The 22,993-nt window shown below is 31.9% G+C and overlaps 3 protein-coding genes across 4 annotated transcripts; 1 reads left to right on the top strand and 2 right to left on the bottom strand.

Annotated features, from left to right (window-relative positions):
* Positions 1-782: 782 nt before the first annotated feature.
* LOC137826671 (TCP-1/cpn60 chaperonin family protein) lies at positions 783-6,910 on the top strand. Its single transcript, XM_068632739.2, has 14 exons — positions 783-967; positions 1,051-1,311; positions 1,504-1,629; positions 2,008-2,211; positions 3,740-3,909; positions 3,999-4,134; positions 4,469-4,585; positions 4,673-4,792; positions 4,890-4,988; positions 5,073-5,162; positions 5,288-5,375; positions 5,484-5,572; positions 5,660-5,734; positions 6,504-6,910. Exons 1-14 carry the CDS (start codon positions 953-955, stop codon positions 6,594-6,596), a joined length of 1,683 nt encoding a protein of 560 aa, XP_068488840.1. The 5' UTR covers positions 783-952; the 3' UTR covers positions 6,597-6,910.
* Positions 6,911-7,773: 863 nt separating this feature from the next.
* Positions 7,774-11,148, bottom strand: CER10 (3-oxo-5-alpha-steroid 4-dehydrogenase family protein). Of its 2 annotated transcripts, none has more exons than XM_068629815.2 (5): positions 10,858-11,148; positions 10,386-10,489; positions 10,131-10,170; positions 8,588-9,339; positions 7,774-8,060 (listed from the first exon to the last, which is right to left on the bottom strand). In XM_068629815.2, the coding sequence occupies exons 2-5, from the start codon at positions 10,452-10,454 to the stop codon at positions 7,992-7,994; spliced, it is 930 nt and encodes a 309-aa protein (XP_068485916.1). In that variant the 5' UTR covers positions 10,455-10,489; positions 10,858-11,148; the 3' UTR covers positions 7,774-7,991. The 2 variants fall into 2 exon arrangements, with proteins under 2 accessions (XP_068485916.1, XP_068485917.1); XM_068629816.2 differs by having other exon boundaries at positions 10,755-10,949.
* An 8,267-nt stretch (positions 11,149-19,415) lies between these two features.
* On the bottom strand, positions 19,416-21,142 carry LOC137827096 (UDP-glycosyltransferase 92A1). Its single transcript, XM_068633310.2, has one exon. The coding sequence runs from the start codon at positions 20,939-20,941 to the stop codon at positions 19,460-19,462; it is 1,482 nt and encodes a 493-aa protein (XP_068489411.1). The 5' UTR covers positions 20,942-21,142; the 3' UTR covers positions 19,416-19,459.
* Positions 21,143-22,993: the final 1,851 nt, after the last annotated feature.

Raw genomic sequence — 22,993 nt, 5'->3', positions numbered from 1 at the left:
TCAAATTTGTTCTAAATATATTAATATACAAAAAAAATTACATTTACATTAATCAAATCAACTTGAACCTTTCCACTTATGATCTGTCTACTCATTTTCTTTTAATCAAAACAATCACATATTTTATTATCTTTCACCTTCCTTTATTTTCTTTTTCCACTTTTCTTTAGTCTCTTATTTATAAAAGGTGTAATACTTATTTTAATAGCCGAAAAATAGGAAAAACTTATTAGAGAAATCGATTTCGGAAGAAAAAAAAAATACTTTTAACCTAACAAACTAGTTTCAATCTAACACAATAATTATTATTTTACTAGTGCTAAGCGGTAAAGACGAAAGAAAGTGGAAGAATAGGCAATAAAAAAAAGAAAATAATAATGAGAAATAAAGCGAAATTAGAAGTTGTTTAGAGTTAGAAAAAAAGAATAAAAACTAAAATAATTAATTTTAATACTATTTTTATTGTTTATTATTATTATCAATACTAATCTTATTTTTATTGTTTTTAATTGACATTGAATTTCCTTCATGAAAGATAATATTAAAAATGCTGTATAATAATTCCAAACAAATTTGGCATACGGATTAAATGTAAATATTTATTTACGAAAAAGATTAGACAGAAGAAGTGTATTATGTCGTTATTATAGATGATTTAAGAAATGTCGAATAAAATATAATAATTATTTACACCAATTATAGTCGTAAGAATATTTTTGGTGAATATATGATGATTGTAAAAATTAAGTGGTTTGGGTATATATGGGCCTTGGCCCAAATTATGAATAAAGTGAAATTTGGCTTCGAAATAGGTAACGAACGATCTCTAGAGAAAACTCACGTCGCTGTGTGTGAGAGAGAGAGTAGGAGCCAGAAACTGCTGCTTCTTCGACCCACTTCGAACTTCAAAACTTAAACCCTAGTTCTCTCTCTTTCTTCTGCGTCTTCAACCATGTCAGCGATGCTTGTAAGTTCACTCTCTCGCTCTCTTTCTCCTCTGTTGCGTCTTTTCCTAACCTAACCTAAGTCTGGAAATGGTGGATCAAACAGCAACCTCAGATCATTCTGCTCAAGGAAGGCACGGACACTTCGCAAGGGAAGCCACAGCTGGTGAGTAACATCAATGCCTGCACCGCCGTCGCCGACGTCGTCCGCACCACCCTCGGACCTCGCGGCATGGACAAGCTCATCCACGATGACAAGGGAGCTGTCACCATCTCCAACGATGGCGCCACCATCATGAAGCTCCTTGACATCGTCCACCCTGCCGCAAAAATCCTTGTCGACATCGCTAAGTCTCAGGACTCCGAGGTAAACTTCTAACGCTTCCCCTTCCATTTGATCTCCTGCAATGCTATAGATTTTTTTTTTCTTTTCTACTGTTGAGATCTTCTCGTTTTCTCTCGGCTTGATTCAGGTGTTTGAAATTGTGGTATTGGAATTGCTTGTTTGCAAGTAAATGATGCATTGTTATTCTAATGTTCTTTTTGTGGATGTGAAAAGGTTGGCGATGGAACCACCACTGTTGTGTTGCTTGCAGCTGAGTTTTTGAGGGAGGCCAAGCCTTTCATTGAAGATGGTGTTCACTCTCAAAATTTGATACGGAGCTATAGGGCTGCAAGTACCTTGGTACAGAGCTCTCTCTCGAATGTGATTTTTTTATGTTTGAATAAATTTATCTATAAGCCTTAGAAGAAATTAAGAAAGTAAAATAATTTGAGCTTTTGTTATTAGTAAATTAATTTAAATACTCAACCTTTGTAAAAATTCTCTCATCTAACTTCTGTAAAGTTCTGATTTGCGTAAGTTTATGTTTATTATGCTCGTGAGAGATGTTTGATTCCTTTCATCCTTTTTTTTTCTTCTCTAACAAGTGTTTGTGGAAATTATTTATCTAAACAAGGCCTCAGTTTTTGTTTGATTTTTTGTTTTAATGTTTAATGCGGGAAGTAGAAGTCTGTCACGGATTTGTCACATTGTATTTGTCTTTTTTAACCATTGGTACAGGCAATTGAAAAGATTCAAGAGCTAGCGGTTAGCATTGAGGGGAAAAGTCTGGAGGAAAAGAAAAGTTTGCTTGCAAAGTGTGCTTCTACCACACTTTCTTCAAAGCTTATTGGTGGAGAGAAGGAATTCTTTGCATCCATGGTTGTGGATGCTGTACTTGCAATTGGGTACGAGGACAGGTTGAACATGATTGGAATAAAGAAGGTACATGCTGCACCCTCTCTTTTACATTGGTGATGGTGTGATGTGTTATTTTAATAGAGGAAAGTTTAATGGCAAACAAAAATCCTAAACATGGGGGGCCAAAGATGGTCTTCAACAAAAGGTACTGTAATAAAAAAAAAACTGACAATGCTTTTGGAAATAATATGGTATACTTTCACTTTTTATATGTGTGCATGTTCCTCCAGTTCTAGTTATTGTTTGAGGTTGCTGTTTACCCTAAGCCTGGATTTTATGATTTTGCGTTTTGTTATCCAAACACTAGTCATTTGAGCACATGCAAGCAGGTTACATTAAGATCTTGCCAAAAGCTTGGCGGCATATATTTTTTGACACGCTATATTGATATATTCACAGTTTCCATTGGTTCATTGGGTCCGCATTGTACAATGATACATTAAGTTCTTGCCTAAATCTTGGCGGCATATATTTTTTGACATGCTATATAGATATATTCACAGTCTCCATTGGTTCATAGGGTCGGCATTGTACCTTAATAATCAATAATCAATTTTCTATTGTTGACTGAATCATGCAGAGAATTTTGGAATGCATTTTCCAAAGCATTTTTCATTATTTTTTTTTATGTTTTTCCTTATTTGTGTTGTTTGGAAGACTTAATTTTTCAAGATGTACTTATATGTCAATGTTATTGTTATTACTATGGTTTCCCTTTACTGTCAACTTAAGTTTCTAGTGAATCTTCTTGGCCTTTAAAAGGGATTCTTCTTTGCTACCTTCTATTCTATCAACATTATCATTCAGCAATTTTTTTGTTTCAACCTATTTGTCGGTTTCAAATATGAAGAAAACATTGGTTATTTCTTTTCAATCTTGTTTCCCTCCACATCGACATTAGTGCTCATTACCTGTTATCTTGATAATTGTAAAAAGAAGTCTATTTTTTTTCTTTAATTGATGAATTATTAATAATACCTTGTCTTTTCTTTAGGAAAATTACTAGTTTCCTTAATTGTTATGCATTACCTTAAAGAGGCAATTATTATGTAATGAGTATTAAGAGTAAAGCAGTGTCATAAGCCTTTTATATATAGTGTTTCCGCCTTCCCCCAATAAAGCTTCTTAGTTTTCATATTATATTGAAATTAGATTTGTCGGGCTTCCACTGTTCTTTAGATATGCTGAGCAAATATATTTTATATTTGTTTTCCATGTTCTATAGTATTTATTTTTAGAGTTTTAAATGTGTGCATGTGTATTTCAGAACTGAAATTATTTTAATAGGAAGTAGAATAAATCAATTAACTAAAGTGGTTACAGATGAAAATCAAGGAGTTTTACTGTCATGCAGAATTTAGTTTGTGGTAAATCTTTAATTCTAAGTAAATTAAATATGTTATTTAGCTACTTATGTTTAAAATAGTGATCTTTTCATATGAAGTTGACTCTTATGAGTCGAGTCTACGAGTTGAGTTTACAGAGCTCCCACGAGTTTATGTACACTCTCAAGTTTGATAAGTTTGGTTGAGACTTAGGTTTTCTTCTGCAGGTTCCTGGTGGTACCATGCGGGACTCATTTCTGGTAAGTGGTGTTGCCTTCAAAAAGACGTTTTCATATGCTGGGTTTGAGCAACAACCCAAGAAGTTTCTCAATCCACAAATTCTATTATTAAACGTTGAGTTGGAGCTAAAGTCTGAGAAAGAAAATGCTGAAATAAGGTGTTTTATTTTAAAATTCGTTTTTTCACAATGTTGACCTGGGATCTTAGGAAGGATTAAATCAGACTTTTTTTTATTGTTCTCTACAGGTTGTCGGATCCTTCGCAATATCAGTCAATAGTTGATGCAGAGTGGAATATTATTTATGACAAGTTAGATAAATGTGTCAGCAGTGGTGCCAAAGTTGTTCTTTCACGATTGGCCATTGGTGATCTAGCGACCCAGGTTTTATTCGTTTTCTTCACTATGATTCCTCTAAACTCCATAAAATATTCTACCTTTCTACTGAATAATGTGCAAAGTGTGGTGTGTGCTACCTCCTCCCAGGATATTTTCCTGATACAATTCATCCATTGTCTCTTGTGCAGTAGTGCACTTTTACTTATGCTTTGATTTTGTATTTTTGTGAACTTGTTTGTTTTCACCTAATAAGTGTAGATTGACATCATTATTAACTGTTCATAATTATGGTTGCTAACTATTCTTTACTTTGATTGGTAAAGCCTTTCTGGGGTATATCACATTTAGTTATTTTAAAAATAATTTGTCCTTGAAACAGTATTTTGCAGATCGAGATATTTTCTGTGCTGGTCGTGTTGCAGAAGAAGATCTAAAAAGGGTTGCTGCTGCAACTGGTGGAACCGTACAAACATCTGTTAATAACATTATTGATGAGGTTGCACATTATTTATATGATTGGTATGATTGGATCTTTTTGTAATTTCATTTATTACTGCTGAACTTGTGATTTATTTGCTTGAAGGTCCTTGGAACTTGTGAGGTTTTTGAGGAAAGGCAGGTTGGAAACGAGAGGTTCAATATTTTCAATGGATGTCCATCTGGCCTAACAGCCACAATAGTTCTTCGTGGTGGAGCTGATCAGGTCTGTTAGATGTTGTGTGATAACTGTTTATGAAACTTGTTGAATTCAGAGATATGCTAATCTTGGGATTTTATATGATATTTGATTTTTCCTGCAGTTCATAGAGGAAGCAGAGCGAAGTTTGCATGATGCAATCATGATTGTGAGGAGGGCTTTGAAGAATTCCACTGTGGTTGCTGGGGGAGGTGCTATAGATGTATGTGTCTAAAATTTGTCGGTAGATATCACTGGATTATATTTTTCAACATATTTGAGTTTAAAATGTTGTTCTCGTGGGTAGATGGAGATAAGCCGGTTCCTGAGGCAGCATGCACGGACTATAGCTGGAAAGTCTCAGCTTTTCATTAATTCCTATGCGAAAGCTCTTGAGGTAAATGCTCTGGGAATTTGAGCCTAATCCATAGTTCTGGAAGAGCATCAGGTCATGTTCTTGCATTCAAAGAGTATGGTTACTTTGATTGTTTTTTAATGCAGAAAGTTACGGTATTATTGCAGGTTATACCTAGACAACTATGCGACAATGCTGGATTTGATGCAACTGATGTGTTGAATAAACTAAGGCAGAAACATGCACTTCCTTCTGGTTCGTTTGCCATCTTTTGTGTGAATACAGCATGCTGGCTTACATATATGTATTGTACAATTACTTGCGTGCATGCTGACATATTTATTTATTTTCTGCTTGTTACAGGTGAGGGGGCACCATATGGGGTGGACATAGCCACTGGTGGAATTGCTGACTCTTTTGCTAACTTTGTCTGGGAGCCTGCAATTGTGAAGGTATCTGCCTGCATTGATTTACATAATTTTATAAGCTGATTCTAATGTTTTATGTGGCGGTGTTTAAGTTGGTTAATCACTTTGCAGATCAATGCTATAAATGCTGCAACAGAGGCTGCTTGCCTTATCTTAAGTGTGGATGAAACAATTAAAAACCCCAAGGTAGGTCTATTTCTGTCATTGTATGAGCTGAGAATTTTTGCTTACGTTCTTATCTCCTGGAGATAGTCTATTTTGCTTTGAGGATGGAAATAGAGAAGAAATAAGTGGATAAAAGATATGTAAGAAACAAAATTGATTGTTTAGTTATTTGGTACAGTAAAAGTAAATGAGCAATATAGAGTGTTTTGAAAGTTGTGTAATGATTGATTTGATATGAAATAATGAGAGAAATAGAGAGATAAGTAGGAATAGGTGAGAAATAATAGTATGTGGGATCCCCAATTTTTAGAAACTAAATCTCTTCCCCTTTAACCAAATCAACAAAATAATTTCTCTCGCCCTCTCCTCTACCAAACAAACCATTTGCACAATTTTGAAAGAACTATTGATCTCTTACGATTATCAGTGCTATATGTATATTCTAATTTCACTCTTAAATCGGTTAAGGATTTGTACTTTGAAAGGGTAATGTTTTTTTATGCTTTTCTGCACTTCAAGAATTCCCTATACAAATCCTCTGCACATACAGTGGGAAGCTTGTAGACAATTTTGATTGATACCTGTTCTACTGGGATGGGATCTCATCTTGTGACTTTTTTTTTTTTAATTTTACATTAATTTGCAAAATTATATCGTCATGTCTACTAACTCTACTTTTATTTTTCTTTATGTAACTAGTTTAGGTTTTAAATTTTTTCGATTGCTTGTTTTATTCTGGCTACTGTCCTTTATGCAGCTGATTTTAATTTATCTATTTTAACACATGTAGTCTGAGAGTGCACAAGGAGACGCCGCCGCAAGTGCCATGGGCAGAGGTCGTGGAGGCGCATTCCGTGGACGTGGACGAGGGATGCGAAGATGATTAGGAATGCATTCTATTACATTACGGATTGAGTGTCTGGTGCATTCTGTCTAATTTATTGTGAGGCCAATGCATGCTTGTTTCTACTATAAGCATGCCGATTTTTGAACCTTATAAGCCATGAAATGAAAATGTAATGGAGATTCCGGTAACATCATCTGATCAAACTAGGTTTTTCAAACAGCAATGCTAGTGGTAGTCTTTCTGATGATCATTTTACACTTTGGGGGAAGGGTATGATTGCATGGCAGATGATGGGACTTGAGCTTCGTGTGAAATTTTGCATCTTGTTCTACAATTTTCAACTATTTATTTGTATGCGTATAAAAACATGATTTAAGTTTTTTTCTTACGGATATGAAACTGCCAAGTGAAGTGAGAATGTGGCGTACTTCAAAAACTTATCTTTGTTTGCGGCAGTTGGTAGAGGATGCAATTTCAGTACTTGAAATTAAAGGTATCTATTTAATTATAAGATAGTTTTAGACATTTAAACCACTTTCTCCATAACTTCCTTGAGATAAACGAAAAAATTCATAAGCTAAAATTAGCTGACCTCGTGAAATCTGTAATAAACTTTTAAAATTTATTTGTAATTTCTATATAAATTAATTGGGTTTTTCTCTTTAGCAAGTAATGAAGAAACTCGTCCAAAATCAACTACTAACCTTAATAATTTATTGCCATCAATGAATTTCATCAATTAACATAACAATTGGATTTGATAATCATAATTGAAGTTCATTTAGTCTCTGGTATAGGAACGGTATTGAGTAATACGCAACGGATTAAATTGACTTGTGCAGGGATTCAAATGATTATCATTGGAAATTTGAAAATCATTACAGAAACTATTGATGATTACTAATGCCAAACATAATTTCTGAAGAAATTTCTGTATGAACTCCTTTCCTTCAAGATCTTGTAAGTATTTTTTTTCTTTTTATATTTTTTTGAAAAGATAGAAATCTTGCTATTAAGGATAATAACTACCAAAGGAGTATGTATTACGTGAGAATCAAGAATAATAATTATGACTTACGAAACCTGGCCATTGCTACGTGTATGAGCTAGAAAAATGAGCTTTCATTTTCTAAAATGATAATAATTTGGAAACAGTAAAGTAGCCAACAAATATTAAACAGCAAAATGAATACGATTGTCACAAGATCAAGACTTTGAAGAAACAGGGGTCCTCAGAACTACAATCTTGAAATGATTACAAATATTCTGTAAAACACTGATTCAACAATTTAGTAATCAACTTCGTAGTCAAAAGCATTGCAAGACAAATCCATATTTAATGAAAAGAGATCACGAAAATTCCATTATGCTACAACTATAAATCTCAGAATCCTGTGAGCAGAGTACTGGTCTGATCAGTTGCTTTGGCTTCTACAGGAATGGGGGCAATATTATCCATCGACGAGGATACCTAGGTCTCCCCTCCTTTCCATCAAATAACTGCACATTCAACAATAAAAGATGAACACATGATTCATGATTGAGGTGTGTAAAAAGGGGAAAAGACTAAACATGTTTTACAACCAACAAATCATGTCTTTCATGTGAAAAACATAAGAGCTAAAACTAGTAGCATTCATTTTGATCCACTTCCAAACATGCTATAAAAAATTCATTATTATGAAAGATATGTTTTTGCTAAAAAAACACAGAACCCAGATGGCCATGGCATAACCAAGCAAGAAACACTATATTCTTACAAGGCACAGCATTTTTTAATCCACATGTTTAACTTTAACATGGCAGGAGAAGAAGATACATCATGATGGAGTCTAAAAATCAAGTTAGCCACACACCTTCTGAAATCCTCAAAATTTAAAACCAGACAGTTCAGGAAAAAGCAGTCAAGTTATTTATTTTATAAAGTATGTGTATTTATCTTTTTCAAGAAATTTTTCTGGTGGAATGTATACATTTTTCTGTAGACCATATTGATGAACTGAAATGTAAAAGGTAAGGAGACATACCTTCTTTAAACGCCTGTGCTTGGCAAGAGCCCAGTTGGTCATGATGAAAGTTGCAACCGCAAGGAAAATATAACCTGCGACAGTTTGAGTTGCAATGTTGAAGCCCAGCCACTGATAGATCTCGGTTGTGTAATTTGCACAGGTAACAATATTGAAGAGAAAGCCTTTTGGGATTTGGTATCCACCTTCACCACCAGGGCTGCGGAGATTCTTCAGTATAATATGGCAATAGAAATTTGAAATTTGACAAAGTATCCCAAACCCAAACCCAATCTTCATTTGGAGGTCGTTTACCGGAGTATAAAGAGGGTGGTTCACATAATAAGCAATATATGATCCAAAGGTCCAGTAATAAGCACAGTTACGGAACACATTGGAAAGGGGTGAGGTTGCATGGCTGAAGCGATGCACAAAAAAAGTTTCCAGAATTCGTTTGGCATAATGGAAGCACCAGTAGTACAAGGCGTATGTCTGCACAGGGTGAATGACACGTTCACCTTTGTAACCAAAATATTTGTAAACAGGGAAATAATAGAACACTGGGTAGAGAAGCAAAGGTCCCAAATACTCGCAGAAAAAAAGTGTTCGATAAGAAACTTGAGGGCCCAAGTCCTTGAATACAACAGTTAAGGAGTCTGAGTTTCCACTGGTATAGTCTTGCAGACTCTTCTTGTAATTAAGGACAACAGGCCTTTCCTTTGATCCGGGTTGGACGGGAAGTGTCAAGCGCTGCCTTGATGGGTACTTCTTGGCTGTAAGTGAAGATTCAAATCATGTTAATCCAATGGGCACCTAGAGACAGAGTTACACTTACAGATATAACATTTTTTTTATTCCAAGAGAGGTACTAAGATGGAAAAACAATAGTAGCAGGAGTTATATGCAGGATTGAACTAGTGCTATCATCAACAATAATTCATTTAATTTCACATCCAATAAAAAATGGGATATGTTTCATAAGTTGAGGAACATCTGAATATTTCAACTTCAACAACCCAGAATAGGTTTAACTAAGAAGCTACTGAAAAAGACTTCCAAATCTAATAATCTAATAAAAGATACTAATGACTTGTTAGGGCAAACTTCTCTATAAAACTTTTACAAGAGTGTAAAATGAGATGAGTTTCTTCATAAGTTAAAATTAACTTATGTATAAAATAATTTGTAGAAGGGTATTCTATTAGTTTCTCTTAATAAAAATTTACCTAATATGGCTAAGATACAGATGAAAAACCTCAGGAAGGATACAGTTTAATTTCAAATAGACACAGATCTTATTATGTATTCAGGCTTCTTCAGTCTCAATAATACTAAGTAGTAAGAATGACAAATATCAATGCAGATCAAAGGCTGTTATCAAGTATCATCACATGGTGCAATAATTAAATCCATCACCAAAATAACTAAAAAAACATCACAACACTATAACTACCATCCATATATAAGCCCAGACTAACTCGATTTTAGTCATTTTACATCTAAAATATTACCTTAGAAAGGTAATTTATACATAAAAAATAGTAGTAAGAACACGCTCACTTACTTTGCTTATGAATTGCCTCCTGCAGATCTGCTACAGTAGCCTACACAGAGAAATGAAAGATAAACCATAAATGAGAAATTATTACTCTTAAAAACAAAGTCCCCATTTGCCAATCGAAGATATAGTCAAAATGGGGGGAATTTATATAGACAAATACCTAATTCCCCATAATCAATCTGCGATATCAAAACTACCATGACAGCAAAAAAGTTAACAAAATGTAAAAAAGATATTTAGAGAGAGAGAAAGACATACAGAATCGCTGAGGTGAATACCACCTTTAACCACTTCTCTTCCACTGCGAGAAACCACAGTGACCTTCATCTTTGCGATATGCAAGATCCGAGAGCACTATGGGTCTGAAAACAAAAATAATGAAGATTCACATCAGCAGCCACAAACACAATGCAGAGACTATGATTTTTTTTCTTCTTAAAAGCTATTAAATTTGCAACCACGTTAATATAGAAGAAACCCCCCATTTAATTTGAATCAATTATGACGGAATATCCGTCAAGTTCCAAGCTTTTTCGATTTTGTAATAGTGTGTAAAAAAAGCTAGCAAAAGACAAAGAAATTTGACGAAGAAACTTGTGTTCGATTATCAGAAAGAATGTGAGTCACCATAAAATCAGGCAAAATGAACAACAAGAGCTGATTGCTGAGATATGAATGACCCAATTGGAGGAAAATAAGAAAAGTGTAAGGAGGAAGAAAGGGTAATCACCAGAATTGGACAGAGAGAGAAGAAGAAAGGATGTGTGTGTGTGTGTTTGACAGTTGTTGCTACTGACAAACAGAAAGGAAATGTTAGCTTACAAAAATTGAATTTGAATATAATATATTTATATAGATAAAGATTAAAGATGGGAGATGATGAATTAATGTGAAGTGTGGTGAGTAGAAGATGAAGACATGCATATGCACATTCAAACATTAATGTGATGCAGTTGGGGTTGGACAGCTAACCATTTTGGATCATAATCTAAAACTCACCACAAACTTCCAATTCATCTGTGTTCATGAAATTGCCACTGGAATTTTTATATTGAGTGATTAAAGTAAGAAAAAAAGTATATTTGTATTTGTGAATAATTCTTTTTTTCTTTTAAAAAAAAGTACTTTTTGTTTGAATGGTATAAAAAAGTCTAATTTTTTTTATCTCTATAAAAGTGTAGATATAATGTATGCTCAGAATAATTTATTATTAATGAAATAAATTAAATATCTTCTTATCTTTTCCTGAAATGAAAAAAACAAGATAATTTTTTAGCAGAAAAAAGATATTTTTTTTATGAAAACTGGGTTTTATAAATGAGTGATTGTGCTTTTTTTAAACTTACTAACAAGTTTAAGAGCAAATAACTAATATGTTTTGCTTTATGAATCCTCTTTTCTATAGTTTCAAATGAAGAAACCCTAAAATAGTTATTTTAGTGGCACATTGCAATCATCTTTTACATTTTTTCAAAGTTTTATGATTTTTTTTAAATAAAAGCTTTCCTAATCACTATGCAACTTAAGATCTCATAGACTCGTAACAATAATCATTTGTCATCACATGAAAAAAATATTATTAAAAAAATATAAAAATATAAGATAACTAGATCAAAATTCATATGTTAACAAAAATATACATAAGTAAACTATACCTATTCATAAAAAAAAAAAATTAAATGAAAATCCATTATACCAATAAAAAATTTATCTATGAATGAGTTTAACCATATTATCTTTAATTTGCTTATAACATGAGGTAATAGAATGAAAAATATAAAATAAACATATATGCTTATTTTGATTAAAAATTGTTAGTTATTAAATTCTTAAATGAATTTTTTTGTCCATAAAAAATATTAAAGAAAAAAAAGCAAAAAAGCAAGTACATATGTAGTTGGATGGTAGTGCATTTACTAACAAACTACTACCCACTTTCTGCTTACCTGTGCAGACTTGATTATAGTTCTGCCTAACCAAACCAAGTTATTCTGTGCATTTTGTTTACCTACAATTGTCCAATTAACCATTTACTCTTTTTTTTTTTTTCTTTAGGTCAAATTGATTTTTTTATAGAGAAAGTGAGATGAAAAGAAAATTTTAGTGAAGACACAATTATATAAATATGATGGTTGAAAATGAGTATAAATATTGTGAGGGATAAAATGTGAGTGAGAGAAAAACACAAAATGAAATACAATTAAAAATAACTTTTATTATTCAATAATATGGAGTTGAAGGTACGGTCCAGAAGTGATTTAAGAAAATATTATATTCACTTTTAATTCTTAGTTTTTATACTTTAAAATTTAACGATAAGCTCATTCTTAACAAAAAAAAAAAAATTTATTAATATGATATCTAAGTGAAGACATTACAATATCTCACACATATGTATCATGTTAAAAGGAATTTGTTTGTACGAGGATGAGAGTGAAAAAATGAAGAAAATAAAAGAAAAGAAAGTGAAAAATTAGATTATTTAGATGAAGAAAAAATGAGTTTAAAGTGAGCAGATTTAAGATTTATGTAGAAAAATTATAAATAATACGATTGATGTGATTAAAATGTAGAAAAGATGTTAATTGTATAATTAGTTTATTTATTGACATAATTATTATTTTAGATACCAATATTATGACATAAAAGATATAAATAAAAGAGTATATTTTAATATTTCATTTAATTTTTTTTGTAGACAAAAAATATTTTTTATATATTAGTTTATAATTAAAATTTTATATTTTAACATTGAATTATACAAATATTTTGTATGATGAAATACAAATTAATTTAAGAAATTATTTTAGCATTTAAATTAAAAATGTAGTTTTCTTGTTGAAGATTTTTTTTTTTGTATTTTAGTTGATAATAAAAATTTGATATTTTAAAATTAAATTTAGGAAAACACTTTGTTTTATGAAATATAAATAATTTATATAATAAGTAATGAATCATACAAATAATTTTAACATTTAAATTAAAAATGTAGTTTCGTTCTTAAAAAAACAAAATTAATTTTTATTTTTAATAATTAATATTTCATATTTTAACACTCAACTCAGGAAAATAGTTTCTTTTATGAAATAGAAATAATTTCTATAATAAATATAAGAAATATTCAAATATATTTTAGTTCTTTAATTTTATAACTAATACTTAGTTTTGCAATTTAAAAAGAAACGTATCTGAGTTTCTCATCCAAATGAATATTTTGGAAAAAATAATAAAATATTTTATGATAAAGATGCAAAATATTACATAAAAAGTGAGTATATTGCAATTCTTTAGTCATACAAACAAAAAATTAATGATATTTAAAAAAACAACAACGTTTTTTCACATTATTCAAGTACTCTCTTTTTTTTTCTTTAGAGCCAAATAATTTTTTAATAAATTTTGAATTAACAAACTTTTTGACCACTATTTAATTTACAAATTTAGAAACATAAATAATTATAATAAATTCATTTTTCTAGATTTTTAAATATTAATAAACTTTTCGTTAATATTTGTTAGAAGAATCAAAATAAACATAAAGAACTGGAACTATGAAATTGTGATTAATGAACTGAAAGATGTGCGTTTGAATGTCTCTTTAAATGTGGATTATGTATCATAAGATAATAAGATAATCGATTATGCTTTAATTAAAAAAAAATCACCATTTTTTCACAATATTGAATAAAGGATCCTCGAGTAAACACCATGCAGATTTACAATGGAAAAACACAAACTCTTAATTAAATAGATATAAGATGCTTATGAAGATGCTTGTGAAGATGTTTATTTTATTATATTATTAACAGTGAACTTGTTCATAAGAATTTTTAGAACATCAATGATATATTCATTAACATCCCATAAACTAACATCTAACTATTATAAATACAAGTTTTACTGTTTTATATAAATTTGCAGTATTTCAAAACATTTATATTATAAGATTATAGTTTATAGAAATACAAACATTTACAATATAAGGTTAAAAAAAATCTAAAACCCTCAAGAACCTTCGACACCTATATAATTATCTGCTCGTGTACATAGTACAGTTATTGCAATTCACAACATAACAAGAAAAACAAGGATAAGCTAGTGAAAATAAAGTTTTATAATATATACCGTTCAATCAAAAGAGAAAACCAATTAATTTCTTAATTATTCAATCTTTTAAAAAAACCCAACATAAAACGATTACATAGATATCACATGGATCTACACATCCAAAATATTCAGCAAACATAATAACAACTAACATTTTCCGGAAGACCCGTATTAATAAGTCTTGTCAGAGAGTAACACCTGATCTAAAGATTACCAAAGAATCTAAGAAAAATGATCAGGGTAAGTTCAATACAACCCAAGCGGTGCATCTCATATGTCACAGTGTGCATGAACTCCTCCATCAACTTCTCACCACCTGATATCTTAGTCTGTATGACTTAGATCATCAGTGAAGCTTAGAGATCTCTATTATCACATAAGTATCAATACTTAATACCCAAACAAACATCAGTCCACATATTATCTCAAATGTATGAATTCAATTTCATACCATTTTCATCATACAATACCATTCAAAATGCAATCCACAATATTCAAAAGTTCTATTTAACAACATAAGAAAAAACAACACTTAAATACTAAATTATCAAAATCTAATATTTCTACAAGTTTAAATTGTATATAAACAAACAACCTTCCTGCAAGATAAATTGAATAACGGGACCACATTTCCTCCACATTCAGATCTTCTAGCTTAGGGTCTTTTAAAAAATTCTTTGCTCTAATGGAAATTTTACCTCAAACAGGAAACCACTCCAAAATTTAGGAACCTAAAGTAAGTTATCCAAACATTACCAAATTTTATTATGAACTTAATCAAGTTGAGAGAAACATTTTTCTCAACTGACCCCACTAAGATTGATAACTAAATCATAGAGAAAAACATAGAATAATGGATCTTTAAAGTAAAAATGAACTTACTTTGTTTGAAAATCTGATCGGGTAGAAATGTACCCTGACTCCTCAACCTTTTTTTTATCAATAATAAATAAATAAAATAAAATGAGACACTTTAGGGGTGCTCCAACCCTTATACAAATAATCTCAACACAAGCTTCTTATCACCCAACCAGCTGGGGATCCAACTGACATTACAACACATCAGCCACCTTAACATACCATAACAAGATACAAGAGTACATCAATATACAATTACATCAACCCTCCAAAGGAATACATTATCAAGACACAAAAGTCCAACAAATAAACTCAGTCTTTGCCAGCAAACAAAAGTAAACAAAATACCTAAGCGTCAAACTCATCAAATCGACCCTGCGATGATGATATAGAAGACAAAAACCTGCACAAAACACACCATTTCTTTCAATCTAGACAAATCGTTAAACAAGAATCACCAAACATCAGTTTCTCAAATATCTCATATAACATAAAGGTTCAAAACACCAATCTGAGTAGGATAAATCAACCAATCCTTCCTTTACTGTAACTCAAGACCAAAATCATCAAACCGACTCTGCTAGGAAGAAACAACAGCCAAGAAAACCTGCACAAAACACACCAGAACTGCCAAACCTGGATTGGTGTGATCAGATTTTGGAATAGATGAGATATGGGAGAGAAATTGAAGAGAGAATTGAAGAGAGAAAGAAGGGGGAGAGAAAAAGGATGAAAAGGTGGTATTCTTCCTTCTTTTTTCTTTATGGGGGTTACAATTTACATGAACATTGTAGTGAACCTTGAAATATAAATAAATCGTGTAAGTTCACAGCAGTGGCAAAGCATGATTATGTATTCTTCAACAACATGATTATGCATAAACAAAATCCAAAGAACTGAACACTTCTGACATAGATTTTGTTCCTGCACATCAATTATTGAACTTAAATAAACATCAAATTCCTACCACCAATATCAAAGTCAATTAGAGCCTTCATCTCTCTTTTTTCCTAATACCAACACCCATCTCAATTATGTCCGCTGATTGATATCAAAGAAGATGAACAACACAACAAAACCCTTCACATATATTGCCTCTCTTATCCTTCACATATATTGCCACTCTTAACTAGTCAAATGGGAAAAAATTGAGCCTCATTTTGCCCTTATACCCTTATCAATCCAAACTGAAAATTGATATCTTTGAAAACGGTCAAAAAGTCAATCTCATGGTTTCTTTGGATGTGATGTTATAACAAGACCAGAGAGACATTAATCACATTGCAATTGAGAAGTGTAGATTTTTCATTTGAAATCAGGAAAAGGGGACAATGATAAAACAATTACAGTGGTGGAACAAGAAAATAGGACTCGAAGTCTCTGAGGCCTCCTCCCTTGGTGGGATTAACTAAAAGACGAATGTCCTCGGTCATCCCGCCTACACTAGCTTCATTACTAATACGAGAAGACTTTGAAGGACTGGAAGTCTCTGAGGTCGTCTCCGAAAGATGGACGACGTCACGAGAGAGCATACTCTCGGCAGTGATAAGTGCCTAATTTCAATAATATTTCATATTAAATTGTAGACACTTATGAGTATTAATTGTTAATTTACATATAAAATAATCCCTAATTTATGAATTTATACATTTTTACATTTTTTATGATCTTTATTTGAATAAGAGTATTTTATTCCCAAATTTGGTGTTCATTGCAGGTTTCTAGGGAAGATTGGAGATTTGGATTAAAGAGTAATGATTTGAGCTAAAAAAGAGAAAGCTGGAAGGCCCCAGAATGGAGAAAGTGCTGAAAAAGCCAATTTTGCAACAGGAGATTCTCGCTTAAGCGAGAATGCTCTAGGACTGTTTTCGGAAATCAACGCCTTTCTCGCTCAAGTGAGAATTCCTCGCTTGAGCGAGAATGCGTAAGACAAATTGTTTTTTTTTTATGTTTTATCACTTAGTCCATCAACGCGACACAAAAAGCGACATAACCCTAGAAAATTAGGTTAAATAGGGGGCTAGAGGCTCAACCCTAGTGTACCAGATTCAAAGGAAAACACCATTAAGTTAATTGTAACCAAATTGAGAGAATGGAAGGTGCTAGAAGTATGAGTGGCTAATTCTACCCTTTGGGATTGTGAGTAATCTGCTTAAACTCTTATGTATTAAGGTGATATCTTATATATAATAATATTAAGTTCTTGATTGATTATTGGTATTGTTGTTTTATTTCTAAATTTTTGTGACAAATTGAGAATCTTAAATCTGTCTGGAAAGTAGTTTTAGGGTTCTGACCTAAACAACAATACTTAACATATTTGAGTGCTAGGAATAGACTTGAAATGTTAATAACGTATGAGTTTCGTTCTAAGTTGTTCTTATAATTATGTGGGGGATCGATAGTTAGGGAACATTTTTAAGGATTTCATATGCAAGGAATCGATATAAATGAATTTTATACATGCATCAATTTCAATCAAAGAACTTAATGTCAACATGCTTTTTTTTTTGCTCAACAAAGATAATATCAACATGCTAATCAAAATACATGAGAGTGAGAGAGATGAAACCTAATCCCTATTTTTCTAACTTGAAGCAATTAATTCTTTATATGTTTTCTTATTAATCATTGCCAACACAATCCCTTTTTTTAATTGTTTTTGTTTCATATTTAGCGATTATTGTACTTGATAATTCATTGTTCCTTATTATATCGATATTCGTCCTTAAGGACAATTATTAATTCTGACAAACGCGGAGCACTTTCCGTAGAAAGTCATCAAGGAGCCCGAGAGACTCTACAAGTTGAGCTATCAAAAGAAGAAGAAAACATAGTTACCTTAGGATCTTTTGACTCGGTAGTGTATCGGAGAAGGAGAGACGACGAGAAGAAAAATGTAAGAAATGAGGTGACCACTGAACATATTTATAGGCTAGGAAACTGCCTCAGAATACGAACCGACGAACACATATGAACTATTGGATCAAAACAAAGGAGCGACTCATATTACATAACAATTCATAAGCTGACATGCCACATCAACGAGTTGTCAAGTCTGATATGTCTGATCATGCACGAAACCCCAAAACTTTTCACCTCACGCCAAAGGATAGGAACTCATAAGACTTTTCGCCTCTGTACAGAAGCTCAAGACTGGGAGGCCTATGTCCCGCCTGAAGCCAATTTCCTGAGTAATCTTCAAAAGGCTAATCGACCATTCGATCATTCAGATAATTTGTTATTCTTCTTAAGATTATAATTAGGTTTTCTCTATTATTTAATTTTTTAAATCTCTTGATTATTATGTAATTAACATCTAATAGAAAACAAACACTTCTTCTTTATGAAAAAGATGAAAGGGGTTATCTCTATATTTAGATTGAAATTATGTTCATCAATTAGCGTTTAGGGTTGGTACAATTATAAATAAAGGGGTAGTGTTTAAAAAATATTTATAAAATGATAAATAAGTACAATTTATGCATAATTAAAAAATAGAAAATAGGAAAAATTGTCATTTATGAGAAGTAGTACCATATGATGATATTTTTCATTATCTTCGTGATTGTCCTTCGTGATTGTCCTTATGATTGTTGTTTGAATGTAATGGTAAGAGGAATTCTTGTTTGTTGTCTTCAACTTTATATATAGTTTTCTTAAATAAAACAAAATTATTTTTTTATATTATTTATAAACTAAATTATTTTAAAACATAATTATTCAGTTCATGTAATTTTTAAAAAAATTAAATTATTATTAAATACGTATTTTTATTTTAAAAAATATTAATTATTATTTGTAGAAGAAAAAAAATTCAACAACTATTGGCGACGAAGTTGACATATGTTGTATATACCATTAAAAACTTTGAGTGAGAAATGCCAAATTTTATAATTCTTTTTATTTACTTATTTATATAATTTTTTTTATTAAATTAAACAATTTTTGTGAAATTTCCGAAAATTTCCTTGTGTGGAAAGAAAAGGTTTTCGCTACGCTACTTTCACGATGGTAATCAAGTTCCTCAACGATTTGTTTTCACGGCGGATCAAGAAAGCACTGTCAAGTCAACACAGTGTATCTGTAGTATCACAAGTAAGATCAATTGCTTGTTGTACAGTAAGTTAATATATGCTCAATTTATTCATATAACAAATCATCATTTTATATTAAAACATGCATACGATGTTTGCTTAGATCATATTCATTCACCTTTTTCTCTTCACAAATCATCAATCAAAATAAGTTAACTTAATACATTCACAGTGCCACCGTCAAAAGTCTTATGATAAATTGCTGAGGAGTTTATGAGAAATATTCTTACACAAACACCTTTTTATTATTCAAATTCTAAATGAAGAAAATCACAGAGACTTGGGTGATAGAATGGTCCTAACAAGATCATCCATTGCTCTTAGTGAAGACCCTTTTTCTTCCCCTTTCTCTGTTATGGCCTTTCTCATATCAGATGCAATCTCCTTTGCCTTCTCCTTCATCTCCTTTCCTTTTCCTTCTTTCTCCATAACTATGTCTATCACCTTCTTCACTTCCTCCCCATAAATGGTAGTTTCCACAAATCTAGTGAGCTCCACGGCCACACCCATTTCCTCCACCAACATCTTCACATTGTATGTTTGCTCTGCAGCTAGTGGCCACCCAATGATTGGCACCCCATAGCTAAGAGCCTCCAACACAGAGTTCCATCCACAATGGCTTAGAAACACTCCTGTGGATTTGTGTGACAGAATCTCCAACTGGGGTGCCCATTTGTGCACCAACAATCCACGCTTGGTGTCCCTCATTCTCTCCTCAAACCCTTTTGGCAACCATTCTTCCTTGAACTCTGCTTCAATGTCAAAACCAACAGGTGGCCTCACAACCCAAATAAACGATCTCCCACTCTTTTCCAACCCTTCAGCCAAGGCCATCATCTGGGAGGCACTGATCGTGTTCTGTGACCCAAAAGAAATGTAGACAACAGAGTTCTCATCCTTCAAGTCCAGCCACTCCATGCATGCTTCAAGAGCCACGCCACATTCCTTTCCTGAGCGATGTCTTGAGCCCTTGAGTACAGCAGGTGGAAGGAGTGGCCCCACGGCCCAAATAGGAAGTTGAAGATACTTGCTCAAAAGATGCAACCCCAGAGGCTCTATTTCTGCAGCCGTGTTGCAGATCCACCCATCAGACTTCATAGAATGTGAAATCTGTGGAATTGTGAATTGTGACCAGTCATCAGTGCCATCAGCTTCTCTTAGATATCTATGCAATTGAGTGCGATGGAAGCGATAGCTTTGAGGGAACCCGGGAACCCAGAACTGATCAGAGTGTGTTTTCTTGTGGGGGAGGTTCAACCAGAGAGAAATGTAGGCCAAAGTTCCATAAGCACCACAAGTGGTGAAGGTTAGGTTCCTAGTGCCCAGACTATTAGCAACTTTGTTAACCCAGCCAAGGAACACGTCAGATATCATGCAGATTGGAGGCTGACCCTCTTCTTCTGTTATGCGTGATATCAAGGAGCGAATAGGAGCCTCAAGCGAGAGTGTTGAATGACAGAATTTTACCAGTTTAGTGTAAGGAAGCTTCTCGGTGTTCTCTGTGTTTGGTGGCAAACCGTGTTGGACAGAGTTGAAGGGCAACTCAGCAAGACGGATTTGATTAGGAGAAGTGGACGAAAGTGCAGATTGTAGGTGTAGAATGTTGAGAGGGGTGGTGGCTATGGTGATGGTGAAGGTTGCTATTGTAGTGTGTTGGATTTGTCTTGCTAGTGCGAGGAAAGGGATGATATGTCCTTGCGCCATGAGGGGTACCATCACTATGTGCCTCTTCTTCTTTGCTTCTTCTGCCATTGGAGGGAGCTGAAGCTGAAAACAGAACTAAAGTGTTGTTGGTGATAAAAGAAAAGTGTTAAGGAGCATATATAGGAGATGAAGAAGGGAAAGATATATAAAGTTGCAGAGTGTGTTAGATCAAATCAGTAGCTTTTGGGTGTCAGGGGATCTCACGCTTGAAGAAGACAACACATTATAAACATCATTAGGGCTTACTTATTCTTTGACAAAGGTTATTAAACATCATTAAAAAATTATATTTTTCAAGATTTTTTTTACATATAACTAATTATGGTAATTAACCTGATATAACAATTTAATAATACTCTTAAAAAAATTGCTTATGAAGGAGTAAAATTAATATAATACAATAATACCAAGTAAAAATTGGATCACATGAGAGGGTAGTACACAGTACACAGTACATTATAGCACATGTTCATTTCCATCAACTGCTGCATTTGTCAAGGAGAATTGATGTTTTTCAACAGTAAAAAGATTATAATTCAGTAAAGAAGATCAGTGGTGCAGGATTATTAGAAACAAGTATTGTGTATGTGGGCATCTTATCAGAGAAGGGTATGTATAGTAGTAGAAGTAAATTGAAAGAACAGATAAAGATTATGCAATGACTCCTTCTGGTGTAGCTGGTAAGCTAAAAACTAGTTAAGAGGAAGATGTTATGATTATGCAATGGGAGAAGGTGTCTTTATGAATACATGGTAGATGTTTAGAACAAGCTCAAGTATGCAAACTAATTCAGGTTTTGATTCTGAATATAAGCTTGGGGAATCAATTTTGTATAAGTCTTGTTGTTTTGGTATGCTTAAGACTTCAAATTTGCATTTCTCAATTTATCAATTCATTATTTTATAATTAAAATAAAAACTCAATTTTAAATTACTAAAATAATATTATAATATACTTAAAAATTTAATTTAATTATTATTATCATTAAATAATTAATATATAAAATAAGTAATTGTTTTCATTAATTTAATTTAATTAATTAAGCATTTAAAAAATATTTATAAGATATAATAAGAGGTATAAACACTATTAAATTTGCAATTTATTTGTTTTATTTTTTTATATATAAAAAAGTTACTCTCATTTTGTTACAGGAAAAATAATTGAAAGACTTGTAAACAAGAAAAAAAAAATTCAAAGATCATCATTTAAATACTCTTCATGAGAAGTCCAAAATTTAATTTAATTTCTTTATTTATTTGTTATTTTTTAATTTATATATTGAAAATTGAAGTTGCATTGCCTAATTAAATTTATTTATTAATTGATTAATATTATAGTCTTTTAATTATTTTATTCCTTTATTTTTTATTTTTGTAAGTCTATTTTTTATATAAAATACCCGTGCAATCTGCTTCAAGACCTGTCACGTCTTTTCTAAATGGTAACAGTGAACTAATTTTCCACAGTAAAAACGTACTATATATAATCAAAACTCGTGATTTTATGTAAGACTGAATTCTTAGTTTAAAATCTGCACGGTGTGTTTTAGAATCATTAAATTTTTTTACAGGTATGAAATATAAATATTATTTATCTTCATGTCATGGACCGAATATTATTTTTAAAATCAAATTATAATACTTAGTTAAAGATTATTACTTTCATAATCGGTGAATCACTGAAGAAATGGATTCAAACTAATAAAAACATAACTTGTGCAAATCCTACTTAGAAAATTAGTATGAACTAATTTTTATATCCAGGAATAGTTTAAATATATTTTATTTTCTTAAATATTTAAGACAAGTTTTTTTAAGATAAAATTGTTATGGAGATTTGAGCTTTCAGGATAATAATATTTTAGATATTATGGATGATTGATTTAATGATAATATCTTAAAGAATTTAAAGTTAGAATATTGGTAATGTATTTCAAGATGGAAAATAGTTTAAAAGGCGAAATTCTCGTTTTCTAGTCTTGGCTAAAGGGTATAGAAAAATGGTTCTAAATATAAATATTTGTTCTGTTTTAATTTTAATTGGAAACTTGTTTCAATATATTAAATAGTTTCAAATTGCTTAGAAGTTAATGTTAAA

This window comes from Phaseolus vulgaris, chromosome 8 (genome assembly GCF_051622355.1).
Source record: "Phaseolus vulgaris cultivar YP4 chromosome 8, ASM5162235v1, whole genome shotgun sequence".
Lineage (NCBI taxonomy): Eukaryota > Viridiplantae > Streptophyta > Magnoliopsida > Fabales > Fabaceae > Phaseolus > Phaseolus vulgaris.
This window is presented reverse-complemented; position numbering and strand designations above follow the sequence as displayed.

Coding starts and splice junctions, on each gene's coding strand:
- LOC137826671 (XM_068632739.2), top strand. Junction 3,910..3,998: donor AAAGAAAATGCTGAAATAAG/GTGTTTTATTTT, acceptor TGTTCTCTACAG/GTTGTCGGATCCTTCGCAAT. Junction 5,376..5,483: donor GAAACATGCACTTCCTTCTG/GTTCGTTTGCCA, acceptor TGCTTGTTACAG/GTGAGGGGGCACCATATGGG.
- CER10 (XM_068629815.2), bottom strand. CDS start 10,454: ATGAAGGTCACTGTGGTTTCTCGCAGTGGAAGAGAAGTGGTTAAAGGT. Junction 9,340..10,130: donor GGAGGCAATTCATAAGCAAA/GTAAGTGAGCGT, acceptor CTTCACTTACAG/CCAAGAAGTACCCATCAAGG. Junction 8,061..8,587: donor AGCACAGGCGTTTAAAGAAG/GTATGTCTCCTT, acceptor TTGAATGTGCAG/TTATTTGATGGAAAGGAGGG.
- LOC137827096 (XM_068633310.2), bottom strand. CDS start 20,941: ATGGCAGAAGAAGCAAAGAAGAAGAGGCACATAGTGATGGTACCCCTC.